Source organism: Desmodus rotundus, chromosome 1, assembly GCF_022682495.2.
Source record: "Desmodus rotundus isolate HL8 chromosome 1, HLdesRot8A.1, whole genome shotgun sequence".
NCBI lineage: Eukaryota > Metazoa > Chordata > Mammalia > Chiroptera > Phyllostomidae > Desmodus > Desmodus rotundus.
This window is the reverse complement of record NC_071387.1, coordinates 61,550,121-61,576,777: the sequence shown is the minus strand read 5'-3', so window position 1 is coordinate 61,576,777 and position 26,657 is coordinate 61,550,121. Positions and strand designations below refer to the sequence as shown.

At 36.7% G+C, this 26,657-nt stretch overlaps 1 protein-coding gene across 11 annotated transcripts in view; it reads left to right on the top strand.

Moving 5' to 3' along the window:
* NFIB (nuclear factor I B) overlaps positions 1–26,657 on the top strand; it is a 231,762-nt gene that overhangs the window by 10,860 nt on the left and 194,245 nt on the right. For 10 of the 11 annotated variants that reach the window (XM_045193754.2, XM_024558396.4, XM_045193756.2 and 7 more), the window contains exon 2: positions 4,017–4,548. The exons of the other annotated variant lie outside the window; for it this stretch is intronic. In XM_045193754.2, the coding sequence (XP_045049689.1) occupies positions 4,017–4,548 (532 nt within the window). The remainder of the gene's footprint in view (positions 1–4,016; positions 4,549–26,657) is intronic. 11 annotated transcript variants of the gene reach the window in all.

Sequence of the window (26,657 nt, the reverse complement as noted above, 5' to 3'; positions counted from 1 at the left end):
GTATGGGTACATTAACTGTTGCATCAGATCAATAATTTGGTTTTGTATTGGAGGAATCTTGTAACTGTAGCAAAACATTTTTGGGGGATCATTAAACACAAAATAGAGAAACATTGTTAATTGGTTGAAAACTTTACAAAGTGTTTTAGTTGTTGATATAAAGTATCTATGTTTTAGAAAGAATTTTAGTTCCAAAGGAGCCACAGATAAAGTTGATATGTAGCAAAATGTTATACAAAATGTATCAGTGCATCAATATAAGTCAGTATTTGTACATCAGTGTGAATTGGATATAAATGGAAAATTAAGGACCATCATATATGATTTAATATTTGCTTTTTCTAAAAATAATGTAAACGCTTAATAATATAAGTTTCACTGGTCATGATCGCATTGGTTTTTCCATTGTCCTTCAAGTTCTTTAGTTACATTTTTAAATGGTTTATTGTTAAATAGCACTGCTCCAGGAACATCTAATATTTATTCATTAACATCTAGATTGGTCTAATTTTCCACTCCTTTCATGGAAACCATTGTTTCTGTGAAGAAAAATCAATATTTTTAGTGGAATCAGGACTGTTAGCTTTTATATTTGAAACTTGCAATTTGTTATTTATTTTATCAATTTAGTTAAACTAAAGGAAGTTTTAAAAGAGAATTACTGAATCTCAATGTATTTTAATAAAAATTCTGAAAAAGCAATGTGGCATATTAGTATAAAGCCATTAATCTTAGATCACTTAATATGCTTTGCTTTAAAAAATCATCTTCATCATTGCTTAAAGTGTTATTTTGATAGGCTATTAATTAGGACATTTGAATACCTTAATCATTTGGGGGGGGATGAAGACAGTCACTATGCTCCATATTTATGTCACCTCAAATTATTAAAAGTATATTGCAACTTAGCATTAGAAAACAATCGTGCTTAGAGGATGACATTTTAGGCATGTTGTTGCAGAAATGTACAGAAATGTACGTGACACAGCAGACGTCTACTTGTCATTTTTTTTTTTAGGATACGTTTCCTTATCAGTAAGTGTTTCACTTGAATGGAATCCACATAATGATAGAGCCCTGAAAGGTATTAGGGCAACTTCGTGGACTGCAAAAGTTTGCTACTGCTATTTAACAGTAGTAATTTTTAAAAAGTATGTTTTAAAACATGAGCAGCACTGGTGACAAACGCAGGCAACTTTTAAAAACATTGTTTTGTGTGCCTTTGCTCAGAAATTCCAAATTCAACCTTCAACTTGCACTTTGTTTAAAATAATTAATTAAAATTTTGAGATATGTTACATGATAGGATATTTGAAACACAAATTTAATCAAAAGTATGCTTGATGTCTTATAAGAAAACGAAATGTCACTGAACATAGTAGTTAAGGATGTAAGTCCTTAAGAGTTCCCGCATTGCTTAATATCTGTTAAAATAATTTTGCCTCTCTAAAGGCATGGCAAGGGTGAAATGAGTGAGACAAAGCTGCTCCCCATGTACTCTCTACACTCTCAAATTTTTAGTTTATGAGTGTGCATATGTGCAATTTTTAGTCATATCAATAAAAGTCAGATTATTTATAGGAAGTGAGTTCCAAAAGCGTGTTTAAGTCCACGTTTCCTTCAGCAGGGTTTCCTTTTGCATATATTTCTAAGGGGGATAAACAAAGTTTTTGTAGTTACAGTGGAAGCTGAAAGCATGGCATCAGAAAGTGTATGGAGATAGGGAGGTCTTATCATGGGCTGTGGTTGCTGTGAGCAGGGCTGCCTTCCCACACAAAGAACAGATTGTGGTTTAACTCTTTCCATGGCCTAGTTTAATGTGCTCGCATAGTAACTGAATTGTTCAAATCTCTGCTGGAAACTACTGATCGGTTTAATGATTTCCTTCGTGGCATTTGTTTATGCCTCATGCTGTGATATAATCATCTGTATTCTGTATTGTTATAAAATTTTGATTTATACATATTCTGCTGTAGGAACATTTTACAGCAATATGTTAAAACACTTGATAACTGCACTATCGATCGGATCAGACATGCATGTCTTCCTTTTCCGAACTGCAAAAGGCTAATGTGCTGCAGTCTTTAGCACTGAAACTTTGAGTCTCATCATAAAAATGGATTCCTGACTACATGGGGTTTGGGGGCCACCTTCTTTTGTTAAAGTGTCATTAATTATACTTCCATCATTTTTACCTAGTGGAATTCATCAGTCTGCTGGTTAAATAGAATTTATTCCATGTAGTTCAGGGTGACCATTACTAGTCTGTACATTCTAACTTGGGATATGATCAGTTAGAGAAAGTTATTTTGTAGCTGGCTGGAGTGACAGTACAGTCAGTGTGACCAGAAAAGTGGCTGTGGCAGGAGTTCCTATTTGCTTGAGATCTTGGCTTATTGCATGCATGCGGCATGCGTGTACAAGATGTTAAGGGCTTTTGGCCCTGCAGGTAGCTCAGTTGGTTAGAGCATCGTCCCAAAAGGCCAAGGTTCCAGGTTCGATCTCCGGTCAGGGCACATAGAAGAATCAACCAATGACTGCATAAATAAGTGGAATAACAAATCACAATCTCTCTCTCTCTCTTAAAAAGAATTTTAAAAAAGATGTTAAGGGCTTTTTTCTGAGCTCATGAGACAGGTTTTGGCAAGAGGTAGTGAAACACTGACTGCTTTGGGAAGTAACTTGAAATATTTGTAGGTAAAGATTATCTCCTTGTGCTTCCCTTCCTTGAAAAAGGCTTAGATGAAACAGGCAGGAAAAAATGCTGGGGCCTAAGGTAAAACCACTTAATTCAGAGGATAGCTACTGCAGGGTCTGCACACGTGCCGATTCACAAACACACGCATATGCGCACCCACAGAGCTGCCTGAGGATTCATGGGCATAGCAAGTGAGTTGTATTGATTCCACAAGAGCAGTAAGTGACCAGGGTGCACTCTTGGTGTCACCCTGCCACCGCACGCAGAGACACAAAGAATGTGAAGTTGGTGCCAAGTTGCCATTTTTCATTGTTCAGCTCAGATTGATTTTTAAGGGGTTTAGAATAATGGCCATACTTATATGATTGGTTAACAAATTAACTAAGTCTGTGAGGCTTCAGATTGTATAGGAAAAGCTGCTGTAAGAACACTCATGTAATTTTTATTTTCAACTTTAGAAACTTTTATTTAAAAATGCTAGAGAGTGTGTGTGTGAGAGGGAGCCGGCGAGTGTTGAGTATGAGTGTGTGTGTTGGGGGCTAGTGGTGGTGGTGGAGGGAGCGAATGCCCTGCTCAAAGTATGGAAACCTTCTGTTCAGGACACTGATACGCCAGGCTGTGTCCTTTGCCCACTTTCCCTCACTCTATACCGGTTTCTCTAGTTACCACTCTTGGAATGGTGCTGTTTTAGTGTTGGAATGTTGGACGTTTGATAAGAAAATGGATCAAGTTTAATGGCGCATGCTCTTTGTGCCACCAGCAGCCTCTTGCTGAGAGCATGCTCCAAAAGCGGGAACTGTGTGGCATTACACTGAGCATCTATATGCTTTGTGTTTCTGTGCCACAGAGAAGAGAAATGAACTGTGGCACTGCTCCTGCCTTCTGAACAGCTCTGCTCCGATTAAAAAAAAATCTCACTGTGTTCTTTGTAAAATGGTACTGCATAGTGTTAGTTGGTCAATCCAATATTTAAATATTAAATTAGGTGCCAAGCACCTTGGTCGCTTACATTTTAAAGAATGTAGATGCATGGTGGGAATGAGGGGGGTAGCGCCCAAATGAAAATACAAATATAAACCTTATTTTCTTTTTAGGAGGGAGAATCAACCTGTGAATTTTGGTGGAAAAGGGGCAGCTTGGTACACTTGATTTTCTTCTTCTTTTACTATTTGATCATTTTAAATAAGAAAAGAATGTTATTTTTATGCACAAGTTTTTGTACTGAGTTGAGAATGGATAGTGGACTTTTTTTTTTTTTTTTAGGCTTTAAAGCTAAACTGATCATATATGTTGTCTTTTTCCCTGTCATCTCCCACAGGATGAATTTCACCCATTCATTGAGGCACTTCTTCCACATGTCCGTGCAATCGCCTATACTTGGTTCAACCTACAGGCTCGGAAACGCAAGTACTTTAAAAAGCACGAGAAGCGAATGTCAAAGGATGAAGAAAGAGCAGTCAAAGATGAGCTTCTCAGCGAAAAGCCTGAAATCAAACAGAAGTGGGCATCCAGGCTCCTGGCCAAACTGCGCAAAGATATCCGCCAAGAGTACCGAGAGGACTTTGTGCTCACTGTGACTGGCAAGAAACACCCGTGCTGTGTCTTATCCAATCCTGACCAGAAGGGTAAGATTAGGAGAATCGACTGCCTGCGACAGGCAGACAAAGTCTGGCGTCTGGATCTAGTCATGGTGATCCTGTTCAAAGGCATCCCCTTGGAAAGTACCGATGGAGAGCGGCTCATGAAATCCCCACATTGCACAAACCCAGCACTTTGTGTCCAGCCACATCATATCACAGTATCAGTTAAGGAGCTTGATTTGTTTTTGGCATACTACGTGCAGGAGCAAGGTAGGAGCAAATTGTTCTTTCTTCTCGCACCTCAGACACTGCCCACAACCCCCTTCTACAGAGTATGTGGTTTGGGTTAAATGGTCCTCAAGGCCCCTAGGTCTCGTTCCTCCCCCCCTGCACAGAGTGGCGTGCCCTGTTCCTCTCAGATGTCTGCTGCTATGTGGGAGCCCCGGAAACAGCTGTGGAGCTTTCGTACCTGGGTAGGCACGGACATTTAAAGAAAGACCACAGAGATATGTTTTCAAATGTCTTTGAAATAATCTACTTTATCAAAGACACGGGACAGTCTGAAAAATGTGGTCTGTTACACTTTACCGTTTTGTCTAAGGCTACATTGCCTGCACTGAGTCATCTTTTTTCAATTTGAAAATGTAACTTTATTTACAAATAGTCAAACTCACTTTACTAGTCTCTTATCTAAGGAGGGAGATGGACTGTGTTCACAGATCTAGTGCTGTCGCACTGAAAATAGAGTGAACATTTCCTATTACAGAATGCTCAAGATAGCCAATACTGGAGAGTATATTTTACGTAGACCTAAATTTATCTAATTTAAATATTTCTATCAATACCTACTTTTTATTGTATAATATTCACTGCAGAGTAAATGGATTATTGTTGTTGTTTAAATAATTTGTTATAATAGTGACTTGGGAACACGTTATGTTGTTAGTTTACTTGCGTGTGAATTTATGAAACTCACCGAGGAGAAAAGTTGCAGCTGTCCTTACAGAACAAAAACAGAAAGTTGACTAGTTACACTGGTTTAAAATAAATCTCAAAAAGAGTGCAGAAACCACATACCATACCTGCTTTTTAAAAAATACTTGATAAAGAGAATGATATAAATGTTGTCTGAATAATTCAAAAATAGGTGATATTTTTGCTTAGTGTTTTTTGGAGTTGATGAAATATGTTTCTTTATGATTTTATTTTCTTCACCTGCTTAAGAAGGTGAGAATTTCTTTTCTTCAAATCACTGTATCAGGATATAGATGTCCTTGTATTAGCAGCAATCCATAGTAAAACGTCATTAAAAAAATGCACACCAAAAGCGGACTGAAGTTGGATCTGCTGCAGATGGCGGGTTATTTCCTCACTTGGCCTGGCAGTAGGGGGAATGCTTTATAGATGTTCAGGTGGAAGATGGCTATCTGATGTTCGGTAAATAAATGTGGGATTTAATAAACTGGTATGCACTTCATTATTACCTAAAAGATAAAACTCCAAAATTACTCTTTGACTCAAAAATCTAGGCAAGTTACTATTTGCTTTTTGTATTTATCTGTCCTTGATACAATTTTAAGAGATATGCTTAATTGTAATTTAAAATTTTTTAGTTTGATTTTAAATATTGGTGCTGGACATCATACACTGCTTTTTAAAAAAATTTAAACTTTACATTTGTTATTTCTATGCATTTAAGAATTAAAGTCCAAGTAATGATGGTTTAAGGAACATGCATATTTCCTTCCTGTGTGTCCTAAAATAAAAGCTCATTGACACATGACACTTAATTTGATTGACAGCTGTCTAGGAGGTGACATTTTAAGGTAGGCTGTACATATGTGTTGGATTGCCTGTAAATGTGTTGTAACTGTGTTGTGAAAATCAGGGCTAGAAGTAAAGTTTTAAAAAGTGGGTCATGTAACTTTTTAGTGCAGTGCAGGGAAGATTTGCAGGCATTTGACTGCTGCTCACATTTTAACTTGCTTGAAGGCTAGTCCTGGAGGTGTGCACGTATGTACATTCCCTCCCGGGGCAGGCAGCCAACTCTCGTGGTTGATGAGCTGACAATAAAGAACATATCCTTTACTTTTGTGAAGATAGATTGAAGAAAGAAAAATGCATAAAATGCCTTCTGCATTGCACCATCAGTCATGATCTCCATAAAGTTTTAAGCAACTCTTGGAGACCCCATTTTCAGAGAAAACACTGATTTTGTTGTTGTTTTGAGGCTGTATCATAAAACCTTTCATTATTTTACACTGTGCATCTAATTTGCATCCTCTGCTACCTGCCAGTGCATCATTTCTTCTTAACATCTGGGGGCTTTTTTAAAAAAATCACATCAGGATGCTTTTTTGGTTTCCCTTTTTCAAAACTTATATCTTTTTTTTTGGTTAAATAAAGGTTAATTGTCTCATTTTGTAGTACAGTAGATTAATGAAGGCACCTTAAAAGAGAAGGCTGAAGTCAGTCGGCGGGCTGCATATCCCCACAGTGACTTTTTATTTCTCCTCTAAGTGCATGAAAACCCACTTGAGTCTGTTTTATAAATCAGGGAAAGAGGTACAAAGAAAAACATGAAAGAAAAATCAGAAAGAAAAATGTTATGTTTGCAACAGAATGAGCAACAGAATTACCTTCCCCCCTTCTTTCTTTCTCGCCCCACTTCTGAAGGACTGGGAGGAAAACATGAGAAAGAACAGGGAGCATGCCAAAGATGGTTGCCACTGGCACCAGGATTGGCATCAGACCCTCTTTGTTTAGCTCAGGATGCCTGTGATTTGTTAGTTGGCATCCGCATTGCAGTGTGGAGCGATGTTACAATATATTGACAATTTGCAGATCTGGAAATGTCAATAATCCTCTTGGTTCTTTATACAAGATCGTAAACTGCATCTTTTCTGAGGGTGAAATAAAGACCAACGTATAATAAAGTTCCATTGGTGACCAACTTCCTATGCTTATCTTTTTCCCTCTTTCTCTTTTGGTTCAACCCACACACTTTGTTTTCCTTCTTCATGCCCAGAAGCCTCATCTTTTTTGAAATGTGGAAAGAGTTACTGTAGCTTTGACACAAGCTATAGTGCTACATCTGCATCTGATATGGTTTGGAGAAAAATTTATGCATTTCGAAATCATTTTTGATATATAGTTCATTAGACTTTTGCATCACATGGCCGCAAGGCAGCATTTTCTTTAAAGCGAAATCTCTTTGTTACTCAGCTTGTTCTCTGCATTATATCCCGGTTGGCCGCAATTTAGTCCATTTTTCAATTTTTCTACATTAGTAAAGGGTTATGTTCAATATAGTCATTTATAAAATTATGTAGCCCCCCCATCCCGCTTTACCTGAAATAAACACATCATTTGGGAGTGACTGCGTTTAAATCCATAAAATCATTTGACGTTATTGATTCAGAGGGCTGCCCCTCGGCTGTTTCCTTGCTACAAGAACCGCCATTTTGTTTGTGAAGTGCCAGGCGAGGGGGAAAAAAAAGGCAGACACTGTGCTTGATGCCAATAATGGTTGCCAGTGGCACCGAGGTTGGCATCAGACCCTCTTTGTCTAGTTGCTGAATGCCTTTGATTCGTTGGTTGGCATCCGCATTGCAGTGGGCACACTGGAAAGTTTTTGACAATCCCTGAATGAAAGCTGCTTGCTTGTTTGCTGCAGCAAACCTTAGCTAATATAAAGCCCTTCCCTTTTTTTTTTTTTAGGTTAAAAAAATTTTTTAGGACTGTGACAGATTAAAGGGGAAAAAATAGCTCTAAAGTGGCCCCCATTTTCCCAAAGATATTAAAGATGTCCAATGATTCCTGGGCAGGTGGTACCTTTTCCCCATATTGTCTTTGTTATTGCATTTATGAAAGCAAAGCAAAACAAAAGAAAACAAAAAAAAAGCAGGCAAGCCTTGCACAGCGCACCTTACGGGGACATAAGTGTACTGTAGGATGCGGGGTGTGCTAGGAGAAGGGTGTGAAGGACTAGCCAAATGTAGTGATATGTAATGTGTTCATTATGACTGACTCTTGCTTTCAGTCACATCACTGCTTATTACTTAGACAGTTTTTGGTTCCCTTGATTTTCGCACTTCCAGAATTTATAGTAACATGTTGAGAGGACCTTACTTTCCTTTCCAGTTAGTAATGTGTAACAGTGTAAATGGTAAGAAAAAATGAGAAAATCTTAATGAGGAAACCTGTGTTTTAAGGCCTGATATAAATCATCCACTCCTGAATGTTCCAATTCTGCATCAAGATATTGCCAAATTGTCAGTGCACGGTTCTGCACACCAGTAAAACCAACCAAAAGGCTAAGATAATTTTGGTTGAAGTTTCCTCGATAGTTAGCATTAATACGGCTTTCCAGTTAACCACCATTATCTCGTTAATTAATAAGGATTAGCAGTTCTACCCAAAGGGCTACACAGAAGGAAGTCTGGCCTATGGGAGGCCTTGACTCACCAGGCAGTGTCCTGCCTGAAGGAGAAAAAAGCAGGGTGGGGTGAGGGAGTAGGGACTGGGCTTTTTCTGAGGCAGGGAAGGGTTCTGAAGAAAGAGATCACAGGGCACTAAGAAGTTTGAAGATCCCAAGAGAGAGTAACTGTCGTCATGAATTAAACAGATTCAAGTTTAAACTAAGTCAGTCTAACTGATTTTTGGACTGTACTTTGCACTCTTATTGACCATGTTTTGGAGTGTTCTTAAAGAGAGTCCAGGAACCTCATGGCGCTTATGAAATCACGAGGAGTGTCCTTTAGCCGGTGGTATCCTTAAAATTGGGATCCAGTGTTAGATGGCAACTCTTGTTGTTTTATCGTTAAACATTATGATAATTTAAGTACATTTTGAAGTTGAGAAAAATATGACTTGTTTACAGGGGAAGCTGTAACCAGTATTGTTTTTGAAATAGAATCCTTCCTGGTTGTCACATACCATTAGCAAGAAGGTTAAACGCTAGGAATTATTTTCCTCCTTCAGTCACTGACGTTTAGAGTCCTTTTGGGTAATAATTATTTCTGAATAAAAAAATTAAGTAGATAAGTGTTTGCAAGTTGATAACATATTTTAACATTTTAATAAATTTCACTTCATTTGCAGGTATTTCCCATTATGGGGAAAATGGAGCTTTCATAATTGGTTAACATGAGGCTGCTCTCTAGGATGAGGAGGTGTGCTGGCATTGGGAACTGCTCAGAGAGCATAAAGTCTGTAAGCGTGTTTGATTTAGGGGAACACTGTTACATTTTCCCATCTAGCATCCTGTCCTGGACTGAACTCATGAACTCTAGTGCTCATTTGTTTGCATTCTGCCTCACAGGCAGTTCACCAGATAAGGAAGGGCTCTTATTGGCATGTCTTATGCCTCGGCTTAATGAGACCTTTGTGGGAACATATATTGTAAGATAAGATACTTAGCAATTTTCTCACTGATAAGAAGAAAACACAGTCTAAGGGGCCAGAAGTTTGCTCTCTATGCCATGATGTCCCCGCCATAGGATAGCATGGCCAGACAACTCAAGAGTTAAACTCTGAGGCCCCACTTGCCAGCTGGGAAAGCTTGGCATCTGCGTTCTGATATGGCGGACTAAGCTCTTGCGTTGCTGTTAATATGATCTCACTTTACAAAGGGAAGGGAGGGGCTCATTTGTTATATCAATTATGATTTTCAAATATTTAAAAATACATAGTGACCCACTTTCTGGAGGGAGCAAAGGTTGGTAAAATATCCCAGTGACAGTGTTAAGCAGCCCTCCACAATGATATCCTCCCCCCATAAACACAGCCCTACACATTTTGTACTAAAAAATATTCATCTAGGTAATATGCTTGGATTTGCAAATTTAGTACACGGTGCCTCTTATGTGGCAAAATAACTCCATATGTAAAAGAACTGAAATGATATCCACTATGCAGGGACACTGGTAAATGAGGGGGGGACCGTGAATTGCAGTGATGGAAGACGATGGCTGGGTCTCCCAAACGGTGGCTCACTGACCATGTGGCACGTGCCCGGAGCCTGGGAGCTGGGCAGGCCATGCAGGGGGTACCCCTGTCGACACTGCTTTAGTTCTTTAAAGTCTCTGTTTTCTAAAGTGGTCCATTGGGGGGTATGTCTACAGATAGATGTAATATAGATTTAGCAGGATTTTCTATTTACTTGTTTTTTCCTAAATTTGGAATTTCAAAGGACCCTGCCAAAAGGAAATTAAAGTTTTAATCCTCCGTTAACTTTTCCCCTTGAAATTTGGCACTGTGATTTGAAACAATAGTCTAAGATATCTGACTTGGTACTAAGTCTTTCTCCTCATAAACTTTCATTATGCTCGATTGGGTGGAAAACCTAGACCAGTGGGCTTAAAAAACTTTTTTATAGCACTCTCTGTCTTCCCACCTGTGCCAACTCGTTGGCATTTAAGCACCTGAAGAGGGAGAGAGCCAATGGGTGCCTGTGTCAGAATTCTCTGGAATTCTGAAAGTTGAGATAAGTAACTTTTCATTTCTATCATCCCTGTGGCTTCCATGATAACTGACTTTATAATAAAAGGAATAATTATTGCTTTGTGTGAAGCTGAACATTTGCAGAGAGTGGGAATAGCATTAAATTCCCACTAAAATAGGAAATCCTTAAATATCTGAAAATTATGGGCAAAGGCAAGGGTGATCCCTTGTTTTGAAACTGGATTTTGGGTGGAAGTTTCGTCTCAGTGTGTAACAAAGAATAGCCTTTGCTAGTTTGAAGTTGATGAAAATTGAACTTGGGACACTTGAAGAGTTTTTCAGTGTATGTGCTGTGGCAGAGCAAATGATTAGCCAACATAATGTTCAAAGCAAAGTTTTCTAACTTTTTCTTCCATCCTTGTGGAGGAGGAATACTTTTAGAAATCTCAAGGACTAGTGTGGTTGTGTGATCGGAAACTGGAGTTATTACAGCAGCATGCCTCAGTGCCAAGCATAGCAAGAGGGGAGCTTCCTCTTAAGCATGCTCACTTTTCTGTGGCAACGTGGTATGTCATCTCATTTTAAAGTGCATTCTTGGGTCCTTGAACTCTAATTATGTGATGTGGTTAATTTAACTGAATTCAGTTGTTAGGATTTGGCATAGAGAACAAATCATCAGACTGCAGAGAACTTGTGAAAACTAAGTGCGTGTAGTGAGGAGTGAGTCTGTAGGATTAGCTTGTATTAGACTGAACATTACAGGATGTGAGACTAATGGGACTTGAATGGTTGGGCTTTTTGGTTGTTATATTATTCAGAAAATTGGAAGAAATGGCTACCAATTAACCAATGAGGTGGAATAACCTTGAGGCTGAATTGAAGGCCACACACACACACAAACAAAAAATCCTAAAAATTTACATTAGGCAATGTTCTAAGATGGGCATGCATACTATTCTTGTGCATAAATATATAGTTTGTAATAAAACACTTAGATACACATATCCTCTCTGTTTATGATGATAGTTTAAACAGGACAGCATTGATGAATCGCAGACAAATTAAAGAACTCTGAATAAGGACTATATAATTGAAAATATGGGGTGATGGATGAAGTAATTTTACTGGCTGAGAGGTGCCTGGAGGTTGTATATTTTCAGAATTTTAAGGCATTTCAGAACATGTAGTAAGTTATGGATGAAGCACAAATCGATTGAAAATGGGATTTGTTGAAGCAAGTGCAAAAAAAACAATCAGAATTGCCTTTGGAAAAAATGTTTAAATATATGCAGTTTTAAAATTATGGTTAGCTTCAAAATAGAAAATTCAACAAATAATATTCCATGAATTTTACTTGAATTTTAAAATACATATATCTCCCACAGAATTACACAGAAGCATTTAATAAGCATCAGTTAATATTGTGGTACAAATTGAGAATGAAGGTGAAGATTTTTTCAAAACACGATTTTTCACACTGACATTAAGAACATACATGGAGAAATATATTGCTGTTAACGGAATGGTAGAGTTTAGGGCAAAAATGTAGTCATGAGCACAAATGTTAAGAAAGGTGTTGGAAATAGGGTGTATTCTGTAATTCATATAAGTAGGGGACTACATTTATGTCTATGTTAATAATACAAGAATGTCAATATGAAGTCTATGCCCTCTATTAGTGAATTCGGAAGTGTGAAAAATGTTCCTGCTTAGGACAACTTGCATTTTATTATTCTGACATCTGCAGTTTCTGGATGGATTACCTTAAATTTGCTATGCTATGTTAAAAGCCTTGTTTTATGAGGTCGGTCTCAGCTTCTGGCCTTGGTGTCAGGAACCCTGCTACGTGATGCAACTTGCCTTGTTAGGTTTAATTGACCAAAGCTGATGTGTTAAAACAATTCATTTGTGCTGTAACTTATGCCCTGGCTAAGTTGCTACCTGAATCCTTTGACCTTGACTTGTCTGGGTCATGAAATGGCTGCAAGCTGTTTGACCTTTCTATTGTGTAGTAATGTCACTGTTTCCTCTTATTCTTTTATGGTAATAGCTGACAAAAAGCCCCAGCCCTGACTTTACACCCCAGTGGATTCAAGGCGTCCCTCTGCAGCAGCTATGTCTTCTGTTTGCCATGGTCTGGCTGTAGAAGTGACTTTCTTTTGTTCGCTGACAGTGATGGGGACAAGTGCGCAGCCCTGCTTGCTACAGGAGGTCGAGGATAGTGTTCTGGCGTTGGGAGGCATTGGGATTTCTTCTGCTTAGATTTTCAGTTTCTGTGTTTTATGATGATGCATATCACAATTTCCTTTTCCCCACTCTTCTGAGGTCAGCTTTTTAAAAACTTTTCAGCTTTTTATATTTATGGCTTCCTTAATGATTACTTTTCAACATTTTCAGCTGCTACAATAAAAATATTTTATTGTTATTATATAGGGTAAAAGTGGTAAACTTAGTTATGCTTTTGGTTACCAATGTGCAAGTCCAATGACTGACTTTTAAACTTCACCCTATAAATCTTTGTCCAGTATTGGAAAAAGCTGTATACTCAACACTCAGCACAAAAACAATTAAAAAAAATGAGAGTGATGTTGTAACTTTATATATGCTATCTTATAACTTATAATTTTAGCGGAAGCCTATCCTTTGTGACTTAAGTAGCTAAATTTTATGACATAGTGAACCATCAGTAAATTTGAAATTTTATTACTGTGGAGATTCTTGCCAGTATAAGAAATTAAATATTTATTTTAATGAATATAAAAAATGTTTTTTCCATTCTCTTTGAAGACCTCGTATGCAAAAATAGAGAATTTTATATCTGTTCTCTTCTGAAGCAGTGAAATAATTTTATTTTTAAAGTATTGGAAATGCCTTCTAAAATGTTAAAACAGATATTTTTATCCTACCAAATTTTTCTTTGCCAAATCTGACATTGTAGTTCGTGATTTTTCCTATATTTGCCAGATTAAATATTTAAATTCCAAGCTGTTAGATTTTATTTTTAAATTATTAGAGGGGAAAAAGGGAAGTTTCGGTTAGAATGTGCGTCTCCTTCCTGGTGCGCCACTCACTGTTTATGCGTGTGTGCGGAAACACCGGCAGACGAGAGGCAGCGTGGGGCAGGCGCCGGGGCCTCGGAGGGGAGCGCTAGAGTTTTCTATTCCCATTTAAAAATATCTGAAGTGGCGGGTGAGATGGATTTTCTTCTTTCTCTTCCTCTTTTCTTTCCTTTTTCTTTTGGTTGTTTTAAACTGTTTTCCCCCAGGAATGTTCACAAGATGAAGGACTTTCAGTGCTTTTCAGCTTTAATAATACTGATAATCCAGCATCCTACAAGTTCTCAGGAGAAAGGGTGAATGAAATGCACTGAGTCTGATTTTAGTTAGTAGCCTCAGTTTCTCTCTCCTCTCCTATAAAAATCAGTCTAGACTAGAAAACGTTTCTCTTGCCTTTCTTCTTATTCACTGGCCTTCTCAGTGGCAGAGCCAATCAGAGTCGGGTTTGGATGTGGTTAGTGGGCTAATGGATCATATGCAGTGGGGCTGTGGTACAAGAACAGCAACCAGCCCCTGAGGATTAAAAAAAAAAATGTCTATGACCTCTTTTAGAAGTCTGCCTGAGTACATCCATTGAAAGAATTCAAAATGTATCTCAGCTGTTGAGTTAAAGAGGTTAAGTTCCTGGACCATGGGTAATTGGCGGTGCGTGCCTGTGTGGGTTACAGAGTTGAAGAGGAGAAGTGAAGTTATAGAAACAAGGAGAGAGGTAGGGCTTAGATCTTGCAGGAATTACCTAAGAAGGACCATTCACAGGTTCATTAATAGATTTAGGAGTAAATAACATGTAATTTAAAATATTCTGTCTCATCCTCTGAATTTTGGATTGCTTTGGGAGTTGAGCAGATCTCCCTTCCTCTTGCTTTTTAGTTTTTGGAGACCATAGATAGAAGTGTATGAACCTGGCATTTTGAGGTCTAGTCTTGGTTCTGCCCTTTATCAGCTTTGTGACCTTGATCAAGTCACTTAACCTCCAAGTGCTTTGGTTTTCCGTTGTGTAAAATGGGGATTAAAATGACTGCTTCACAGGGCTGTTTTAGGATTACATGAAATAATTAATGTAAGTAAAAAAATAATGTTAATATGGTATATTTACACAATGGAATTCTATGCAGCAGAGAGAAAGAAGGAGCTTATACCCTTTGCAACAGCATGGATGGAACTGGAGAGCATTATGTTAAGTGAAATAAGCCAGGCAGTGAGGGACAAATACCATATGATCTCACCTTTAACTGGAACATAATAAATAGAAGAAGAAAGGAAACAAAATATAACCAGAGACATTGAAGTTAAGAACAATCTAACAATGGGCAGGGGGGAGTGGGGAGGGGACAGTGAGAAGAGGGGATTACAGGAACTACTATAAAGGACACATGGACAAAATCAAGGGGGAGGGTAGAGGTGGGGGAGGGAGGTGGGTTCAGCTGGGGTGGGGTGGAGGGATGGGGAGAAAAGGCACACACTGTAATTGAATAACAACACAAAATTAAAATTAAAAAAATAATAATCCATTATTACTCTCTATAAAGGAACAAAATACAATGTAGACTTCCAGAGAAACTACCCAATAGTGAAGATAGGGAGTGATTGGGCATTGGAGCAAGAGGTCATCAATTAGTTGTTATGTATTTCAGGTGATAAGACATTCCAAAGAGAAATTGAAAGTCCTGATCAGAGTAATGTGTATAGATATTTATGAGTAAATACTCTGAATGTAAGCACTTGAAGTTAGCTAGTTGTGTACAGTTTTTTCTTAAAAGATTTTATTTATTTATTTTTAGAGCGAGGGGAAGGGTGGGAGAAAGAGAAACATCAACGTTTGGCAGCCTCTCGCGCGATCCCTTCTGGGGACCTGGCCAGCAACCCAGAGAGGGGAAGGATGGGAGAGAGAGAAACATCAGTATGTGGCTGCCTCTCTCGCGCCCCCTACTGGGGACCTGGCCAGTAACCCAGGCGTGTGCCCCGATATTGGCAACTGTTTGGTTCGCAGGCCTGTGCTCAACCCACTGAGCCACACCAGCCAGGGCTAGTTGTGTATAGTTTTAAAATCTATTTAAATTGGAATTACTTTACAAGTTTTAGCAACTCTTTATATCAGAATTATCAGAGAATTAATTTCTTGATCAATCTAGGAGGATTTGAGAGGCAAGAATAAAATAATTTTATTAGTGGCTCTTTGAGTAATTAACTCAACTTCTGTGTCAAATGAAATGAGTCCTAGCAAGTAATTTATTGCAATGCCCTATAATTCATTGTACTCCAGTAAAAGCATAAGACTTTTATTTACAAAAAATTAAGTTGCAACATTTGGGAGAGCTACGCGTATGTTTTAGATTTAGTTGGACAGAAGTGATGATGATGTGGCTAGACTGGATTGTTCTTGAAGAGAGCAAGCTGCTGTTCTTAGATCTAAGTCTGAAAGTGTCTTGCTTAAAAATGACCACTAGTTGGGTGAAAACTAAAGATGTTTAATTAGTTACATGAATTGTTTTGATTTTATTGCCATTCAACTTTTCTCCTTTAAATCCGTCTTTCCCATTTGTCCTTTTTATGGTGTTAAGAAAATTAATTAAATGATCTCTGGAGGAAAAAAGTTAATATTTCTTCCTTAAAGTGATTTCACTTTTGCTAAGAACAATTGGAAGCAAAATGGGAAGTGGTTAAAACATTACTTTTTCTTTCCAAATCAGATTTGGGATTAGTGTTTGACTTTAGCTCTGGTTGGTTGGATTCCTGTGGTCATGAAGGATCTTGGTGGCCCAGATCCTTGGGGAACTAGTCCTGGTGCTTGTTGTCCGGGGCCAGTGGGTTGCTCCCCAACCTCACTTTGCCCAGCAGGTTTGGGAAGTGGACAGATTAGCCCATACTCACAGTCTCTACTAGGGAAATACTTTAAAATGCATGTCACATTGATGCAGTGCAAAAAAAATCTATCATATTCTTATAGGAACTATTTTATAATAATACCAAGTTGTTCTAGCCAGGAGTTAATAGGAAAAGTTACCTCACTGTTTGTTCATCAGTTAAAGGCTAACTAGGGTGTACAGCAAGCAGAATCAGAACATTGATTAGCTTGTTTAGATTCTGGCACATAATTTTTAATAATCTGTGTCATGCCTTTTCTTTCTGAGAACATACTGTGTTTAATTGCTGTTCTGTTCACGGGATATACAAAAATCAAAAAGCATGTATTTTAGTACATAAAACAAAGTACATTGAAAAATGTTAAAGATTTGTAAAATTTATTGCTGTTGATGGCAGACGGATTTGGTATTTTGTCTTTCTAATACATTGGATAAACTTTGTTTACACTTAGGATCTAAAGTTGACGTTGACTTAAAATGGGAACATGCACATGGTTCTTAAACGTTGGTTGCCTTTCGTAGCCTCCTCCTCTAACATATTTCTTTAAATTTCCTGATGGTGAAGCATTAATATTTTTGGATAAGACTTACAGTTATCATGTAACAATATCTGTTCAGTCTCTAAATAAGGGAAAAGCATCTTATATGAGGATCACTGTCTTACCATAATTAAATAGACTCGTTATACTACATTAATCCCTTTTGGAACATTTGGAATGACTTCTTAGTACTAACAAATGCAGCATTAGGGCCTACAATCAATCTGCTTTTTGTATCTAACATTTGTATAATATAAAACATGTGTATAGAAAAACATATTTCAGGTTTAAGATGAGTTTATAGGAGGACAAAATGAAATTATATTGGACTATTAAGCAATGTGAATATGATTCCAAGTACTGATAAAATAGGGAATTCATTTCAAGTCAGCATAGGTAGACATGTTGTTTTCAGTAAGTTTTTTTTGGTGGTGTTTTTTTTTTAATTTTTATTTTTGAATAGCATGTTTGGGGTCTCAGAATTACTTCTCCCCTGAGATCCAAGTTTTGTTGCTGACACACCAGATAAATACAATATGAAGTGGAATATTGTATTTTTTTCAATCTAATATCCAGGAGGTTGTGTTAACACCTTGTGAGCTGGTGTTTCTTGGTACTTATCATTGATAGTTATTTATTAATCCTAGATAAAATGAAGTAGACCCCATTTTAAAGTCTGGTTTAGTTTTGTTCTGTGTTTCAAAGAAGTGGTTTAAGTTAATGAACAGACTATGCATTCACTAATCAAGCAGCATGTAACAGATTTGTCGAAGGGACTTCTGGGTTAGGATTATGTTTATATGTTCTGTTGTAGAAGCCCCATGAGGCATGGTTTCCTCCTTGATATGGGCTCTTTACTGAGGCTGATGTGAATTCAGTGTTAGGTGTTCCAGTTACAGGGAAAATATTTCGTGAAGGATGAAGTATTAGTTCAATTTTAGGACAGATTGCATGTGTATGTACAGAGTACTATGGAAATGCTGAGATTATTGAGTGGTTTGCATCAATTTTACACCATGTGCCTGGGACCAGCTAACACATTTTCAGGAAAAAACACGATGTAGCAACAATATTAGATCATGCAAATGAGACTACTGAATAGTAATAGTTATGGGCAATATTTTGGAAAACACTGATTAGTGACAGTTTTATTACAGCAAATGTATGTATCAAGTCCCCAGATTTCATTGTAATGCACCGAAAACAGATGTCAAAGTGTCCCAAACAGAATTTCATGCTTAATCTACATATTGCATGGAAAGTACAAACAAACCATTTAGAATTCTGTTATTTAATCCTTTTAGAAGGGATGAAAATATACAATTTAGATTTACTCTATTCTTTTTTTTAATTTCAGTTTTTGTTTTCTAGGGGCTGATGATAAATTTTTTTTGTTTGCTATTTTCTTAAGAGGCATGTGGGAGAAGATGTATCTGCATATGGACATGGTTTTACTTAATGTACTTTGAACTGTAAGTTTCTGAACATAAGGTCTTTGCCTTAAAAAAAAAAAAGAAAAATTAGGCTCTAAATTATTTAGTGACTCGGTAATGGAATTACCTTCTTCTGTTCCTTTGTTTACTGATGGAGAGTTTCACTCTGTGCCACACAGTGATTGAAGCAGCATGCTGAAGAGGAAGAGAAGGAAATTGGTAGCCTTACTACTGTTTGCAAGTACCTGGGTGACTTTGGGCCTCTCAGTGACTCAGTTTCTTTATCTGTCAGGTGAGGAAATTAGCTTGAGGACTTGTACTATCCCTCTTTGCTTCGGCATCTTAGGGATTTGGCTTCTGGTTCCCTTGGCAGAGGGGTGATGCCCTACATATTTAGCAATATTTAATGAAGCTTAGTATACTCTTATTAAATATGGGGTTTTAATACATTTATTTATTAAAGAGAAATAGAAAATGTGTAACTTGACTCTTGAGCAAGACTCTCATATTGCTCAATTCAAAGTCCAATAGATCGTTCCGTTCAATCTAGATAAAAAGCTTTCTTTTTTAAGAAAGAGGTCTTTAACTCATATAATTTTGGAACTGGAAGAATCTGTAGAGACCTTCTCACTTTGCAGCTGTGGGTACTAAGTCTAAGAGAGGCCCAAAGACACTTGGGTTGTTTGTGTTAGTTTTATTGCTGCACAGGTATAAATGAGCATAAATAATGAGAAGCATTATTTTGTGAACATAGTAGCAAGCAATTACTTAAAGGAATATAGAGAAAAAATCATGATTAAAAGTCTTGTATTATCTTTTATAATTTATTGAGATCAATTGATTCACGAGTCTAGTTTTTTCTTTTGTACCTTTTCATAGAATATAGTCCATTGAAGTCAATCTGCAGCCATGGTCTTCATAAAATGACTCCTTTCTCTTCTTCAGTGGATGGAAAATACTGTTTAAGTGGCCAAGTAATATGGTATTGATGGTGGGGGAAGCAGGATCCATTAAACATGTCCTGCCTGATTTCCAGTAACACTGTAGGTCATGTTTGATATTGGTTGTAAGAAAAACTAGTTTTTAAATGTTAGTTATTGGAAGAAAAGATGGAGCTGGGTATGAGGAGTTGGTTTAAGTTGCATTTCTTGGATTTCTGCAATGTTCGGATTAGTTTATGAGTACTGTATCTCCACTTTCCTTTGTGTGGTATATATATCTCTCATCTAAGTTTTTTTTCAAAAAGCTTTTTTAGAGTTTAAAACAAACATATCCATATACCTTATTTTATTTAAGAGCTGTTTTAAAAAATTTAAGAATTTTTTCTTAGCTTAATTTTTAGAAACCAAAACATATTAAATTCAGAAGGGGAATTCAATTCCAAAAGGACACTTTAAATGAATCCTTTTGCTAAGGTAAGAATTATTTTATAACACTAAAGATTTATTTGTAAATTATGTTTTATCAATGTGCTGCAAAGTGCTTATGTATATCAAGGCGTACCTGAATGCAGCAGAGATTAAGTCAAAGTGGAGATTATCAGTATTAGAAGAAACTTAATATCAGCTACTTTTAGTAGCTAATTTCTAGTTTGATAATTTAAGTTTGGGAAAGTTTGAAAGCATGTTAAAAGGCACCATTGTAGATGGGAAAATAGATGAATAAATTATGGGTATTGTGCAAGTGCACGACACCAAAATCAATGGAAATGTTGTGGGAGCGTGCTGTAGAAGAGAGAATATATATTTGTTGAATGAACGAGTATAAATTATTAAAATGGTATAGAACATTAGGAGCAAATCAGATGAGTGTTATTAAGGTAATACAAGGGAAGCTCCTCAAATGGGAAAATCTGCTTCTTAACAATACTTGTTTTGTTTTCTTTTGTATCTCCACTGGTGTAAGAAAATGCCATTTTCACTTCAATAAGATCATATGAAATATAATATCCATATTAGCAATAGAGATTATTCTGGAACCAATTGCAGATTCAAATGTTTGTTTACCTATTACTCATTTATGTGATGTCAATTCATTGTATCTTCTAAGATTCGGTTTTCTGAGCTCTCCAGGGGCACTGGCTATAGTTGGCTGTTGTGAGGGTGAAGTGAGAAAGTGCTTTTGAGGTGCTCAGCGCCGTGCCTGACCAGTCTAGGCGCTCTGTAAGATGCTTTCGGTGATGGATTCGACTTTCAGTCAGCAGTCAGTGCAGGGCCCGCACGCTGTAGGAAATGGGTACTATTTGCTCACTGAAGTTTACCTCCTGTGCTGAGTGAGGGTCTGGAAGGTTTGATCTCTTTTTTGTGGGGCAGAACATTACGTTAGGGGTAATACTCTGCCAAAAGTGGGGAGAAAAATATTAATATAGCAAAATTTAAAATACAGTATTATAGCTATGTAATGTCTCAAATCTGTCCTTAAAGAAACAAATGATATAGAACCACAGCAAACAGTAATGCTTATTTCAGTATTTCTAGGTAACTTAAAGAAATATCCTTTTCTAGGAGCATGAAGATGGTGGATTCCTATATAAATTTCTTCTCAGCATGCAGTGTACTTTATTACTGTCCATTTTTCAAAAGCATACTTTATTACTGTCCATCTTTCATTTGGGTTATAAAGAAATTCCAGACATAAACATAATTGGAAACAAAAGAGAATATGCCCATAACTGTTGTCTAGCAGGGAATACTTGAGGTAATGGTATTTATGCAGGAAACCAAGACTTTAAAATTCCAAACCTTTTTATGCGCTTGAATAGTGGTTTATATTTTTTCTCCTTTATATCTCCAATAGCACTGACCTATAGCCCCACAAAATGCTTGGAAGAGATATCTCACTATTTTCCGTAAGATTATTCTCTGAAGAGCAGTTTTGACTGTTTAGTCTATTTTTAAAAAATACGTCACAAAATTTTAAAATTATTTTTGTTGGTGATATAAAATACTTTAAGTGCCTAAAAATTTTTGGTGTTAAGCAAATTTGTTCCACTGAATAACAACCTTTGCCTTGTTATTATTAATTTCATCAGTCATTTCATTTTCCCAAAGTGTGTGTGTGTATACACATATATATGGTATATTACTTTTTTATATTTGTATGAGATTGCTGTGATTCCACATACTTCATGTAGTCAAGGAAGTAGACATATAGTACTTATTAAACATGTCTTTCAACGAAAATATATAACACTTGGGATAAAGGTAGAAAATGGTTGAGAAATGCATTTATTGAGTAGTAGCTCTGTAATGAGTGCTTTAATATTTTTAAGGAATCAGGGAAAAACAGTGAAAATATAGATGGCCTCTTTCAAATAATTTACAAATAGGAAACAGAGGACAGTGGTCACTTGCAATATTTATGAGAAGAAAACTTGCAAAACTAGTGGAACAAATATAACTAACAGTCTCACCAACTACTATCCTGGTTAGATTTGCGGAGCTCCCTGGGAGGAGACCCGGAGGGACTGTAATGGAAAGGTCACAGAGAGGAGGTGAGTCTTACGCTGGTTTATCTCAGGGGTTATAGAACAAAACCAAAACAAAGTGAAACAGATAACCAAGAACCTGCCTCATATCAATTAACTCTATTTGGCAATAAGATATTTTGTATTTCTAATTTGATCTGGTGTTTTGTTTAAAAAAATTGTTAACAAAGGAAGAATATAATAGGAAGTGTTAATCCAGATGCTAAAATTCTCAATACCAAATGGCTTTGATTGATTAATCTTTTCCTCTTAAAATATGGGTAGTAACATTGTGTTTTAATATCTAAATTATTCTTATACATAGTTTAGCTCTTAGATTTCACTGTAATGTTATATATATTATTTTAAAATATTTCATATAGTATCTTTATTCTAGTATCTTACTTATAATTATAATCTTGAATGGGAAATGTGAATATATATTTGTCATATGTCATACATCTAATAATTTGTTTTACATATTTTAGAATAGGGAAGGTATTTCTATGGGCAGTTTTAAAAATTTTAGAAAGCAGGATATTGTGTGAAAAATATTTTATTTAGAAAATATTATGAATTCAAATTTTGTGTCCAGTTTATATCACTATTACATTTTTAAAATCAAGTGTGGCTCTCAAACTCAGTAGAAAAAGTGAATTGTTTCAGTGTGATGAGGTGTGCTTTTTTCTTGCACTGAAGCATCTGATCTGATGAGAATTTATGCTTTTGCTTCTAAAAACAATGGAGTGATTCAGTGACACCCAGCAAAAAAATAATCCCCAGCTTTATATATTGAATTTTCCTAATATAATTTGCTCTTTGTAGATGATACCTATTTCCTTATAGATAGAGAAAAAACCATAAAATAAAAACTATGGTAATCCTTTGACCATAGATATATATTATAGCTCTTTAAAAGTAGCTTTCAGCTTTAAAGATTACCAGGCCTGTCTCCTGAAGATAGAATGGAATCTAGTGTGTGAAATTCTCACTTCCTCTATGCTTTCCCTACTCCTCGGACAAACAAAACGTGAATATATGCTCTTAGAGGGCAGTGATCATCAGCTTTTCTCTTTTTTCATACTACTTTTTATTTCCCATAAGGGAATATACAATGTTGATTGTGTAGTTAACTGTTGATTCTGATGTGCAGGTATAGCAAGATTATGGTTATTGAAATTTAAAAAGAAATCTTTCTCAGTTTGCCATTTTATGATGGCATTTTAAAGCCATTCTTCTATCTGCAAACCGGTTGCTTAGTTATTCAAGAAGTATTCACTGAGTACTTACTGTCTGTCAGGAGCCATGCTAGGTACTGGAATTACAACACAGAGAAGACAGACATCTTACTAACTTTAGAGTAGGGGAAGACAATTTAAAATGAATCATCTGATGCTTATTCTTTTCTTCCTAACTAAAAAGCATTTCCTTTAGATAATAGATACTTTGTGAAAAGAGTAATGATCTTGATTATATAAACATCATTTGAAGGAAATGACTTATGAAAACTTTTGACAGTTTCTGAGAAAACAGTGAGACAGTAGAATGGATTATTCTGATGAACAAATATGATTTTTTTCATCTGTATGATAAAAATATTTTTGTAGGCTACATATGGTAATAACAAGCATGCGCTGTGGCTACTTGGAGCATGTAGCTTTTCTTGCAGGAACTTGGAAGCATGTCAGGATGCCTTTCTGAACTCTGGCCTTGCTCCTAACTGGAGCCATTTCACTTTGAGCTCTGAGCAGCAGTAGCACCATACCATGCGGAGTGAAAAAATCAAGAACTGTAGTGAAGCTTGGAGAAATAGTGAGTACCCATTGGGCTTTGTGATGACCATTGCAATTAATTGAAGAATAGACTGTGGCATTGGGGGTACACCCAATAATTTCTCCAGCTCCTCAAGACATCAGTAGCTCTGTTGCAAGTTTTGCAATTAATGTGTCCGTCTTCTGGGTGGCTGTCAATGGAGGGAGTGACTAGGGGCTCAGGGAGTGGGATCTTGCTGGAAGGAGCCACGAAAACACTGTCATACAGGAATACTGAGTCTGAAACCTTTTTTTCTTAAATCATTTTTAGCTGTATGACTTTCAGTCCCTTAGGCTCTGTTCCTTCTGCGTAAATGGAGATAATACTAATCTTAAAAGCATTTTGTAGGACTAAATGAGTTAATGACTTGGAAAAGGCCTTACACACTAAACTGATGCTCAATAGATAATTTGAGAAGATGGTGGTAGGATTTTCTGGGTCAAAGTAATTTTTCCACAATGCTTGCGAGTATGTAGTTGTCCAGCTAATGTTTAGTGAGCACTTACTATATGTTAGGTATTGTTTTGAGAGTTTCATCTGTATGATTTATTTAATCCTGAATAACCATGTGAGGTAAATACTTTAGTGCCCTTTCACAAATGAGAACTCAATTGCTGAGCTAGTTAAGTGACAGAGTCCAAATTTATCTCTGGAGCTATTTCTTAACCCTAATTCTAGATGGCAAAGTTACTCTATCCACATGAAGGTAGAAGGAACAAAAACGAAAATGTTATATAGTAAGGATAATCTCTGCACATTAAAAAATAAGCTCATTTTAACTTAGTTACACATTTTAAAAAGGATTAAAGTGATCATATGTTTTATCTTTGATTTGTAAATAGTTTCTTTCAATTTTGATTCATTAATTCTGATATACAAAGTAGTTCTAGTGATTTTTGAGTTAACCTTTTCTCCTAAACTAATCATTCTTTCTCATTTGTTGTTTCCTCCTATTCCACTGTGCTTTTGGATGAGACCCTGAAATTGGATGTGCTTGTTGTGTAGACTACAGAGGATACATAGGAAAAGTGAAACGGCTTTAAAGAGAGGAGTAAGCAAGTCAAGAGCCAAGCTTACTAACCCAGCTCTTCAACAAGAAGGATCATGGCCTTTATGATTGATTTTTGATAAACCCTCCTTTTTTCACTCACACCATGCGAATTAATGGTTCTTCTTACAAGTCTTACAGTATTTTTTCTTCTTATTTGTTAGAAAAGTTGGGGTATTTTCTCATGTTTATTGACATCTGCTTACAACTGAGTAAATGTACTATGGGTGTTTTCTATGATGAGAGCTTTTTGAAGAACAGAGATACATGAAAAAAGGACATATATTTTGATTTTCCCAATAATTTCTTTGTTACATTTTTCTAAACAGAGTCAAAACTATTTCTGAATTTTGGGTGCTTGCTTTGTGGATTATTTAGGTCATAGGCTATGATGTTTGTAAATCATCCTGGGTCTATAGGATAGAAGCTCCGCTACTCCCTATTCCTATGTGTTTTCTTTCACTTTTTGGTTCAGTGGATAGATTCCCTTCTTTTATAAGACAGTGGATGTGAATGAGAAAGATAATGCGATAGAAAGATCCAAAAATGATTTTCCTTTCTGTTCAGAAGTGCAGAGATCCTTCTTATTCTTGCTGATTTATTTTTATGGTAACAATAATTGGTGATCATAATAAAAATAACTACAGCATGCTGAGAATATCTTATGTGCCTGATGTAATCATTACAGTCACCCAAAGAAGCAGGCATTATCATCATCTACTAGTTTAAGAAATTGAGCTTAAATATGTTGAATAGATGTCTAGTCAGATAGCTAGTAAGTAATAGAGCTAAAATTTGAACCCGTGACTACCCCTTCTCACTCATATTCCCAATTTCACTGCTACATCTCCATTTAAAGACTTGTTCTTCAGTCTTTTCTAAGCAAAACAACTTACATTTTATAATACTATATGCCTGTGAAGCATAGTTAAAGAACTCTCACCAAATCTCAGTGTGGTTTTACCTAAAGGAAGAAATAATTACATGGTTTCTTTTTTCTGTTTAGTGTAAATATTTTTTCTTTCTCTCTGCCTGGATGTGCCTCGGTCTATCACACGGACACTGTTCGGACCCTCAGTGAGCAGCCAGTGACGGAACGTCCTCTGGTGTTTCTGGATGCCAGCACGATGCTGCTAAACATACTGACTTTATACACTTGCCCCAAACATGAATATAGTGACTCTTGTCTTCCTATTCCTGCCATTTCCCCTCAGCGACGTTTTAGAAAAAGAACAGTGAAGGCCTAGGCTGAATCAACTGGAGTCCGTGCGGCCCTGCCCACCACCAGGATTGCTCGTGCCCTGAATGAGGAGCCCATTGTCCTCAGAGACATTATGTTAAAGCTCTTAACTGTGAACTTTCAGTCAAAATGTTAGACTTGCCAGTTAGTTACACAGAAACTATTCTGTCCAGGCTGGAATGTGGCAGTTAAAACAGGGGAACTTTGATCCCCAGATAAAGTGGGTTCAGACACTTCGTGCACTGTTGCCATTTTACCAGTTTTAATTTGTATAGTGTTTTTTTCTCAATTTAATCTAAGTTCCTTAAACCTGTGTCCAGTGAATGGCGAGAAGACATAAATCAATGAGTATTTTGTTAAAAAACATTGAACAGCCAGTGCAGCTCATTCCCTGAGACCTCTGATTTAAGAATTACAGTGCTATCTAGTTATGTCAGTTACTTTTCTTTTAGAATGTGTGTCAAACTTTAATCTCTG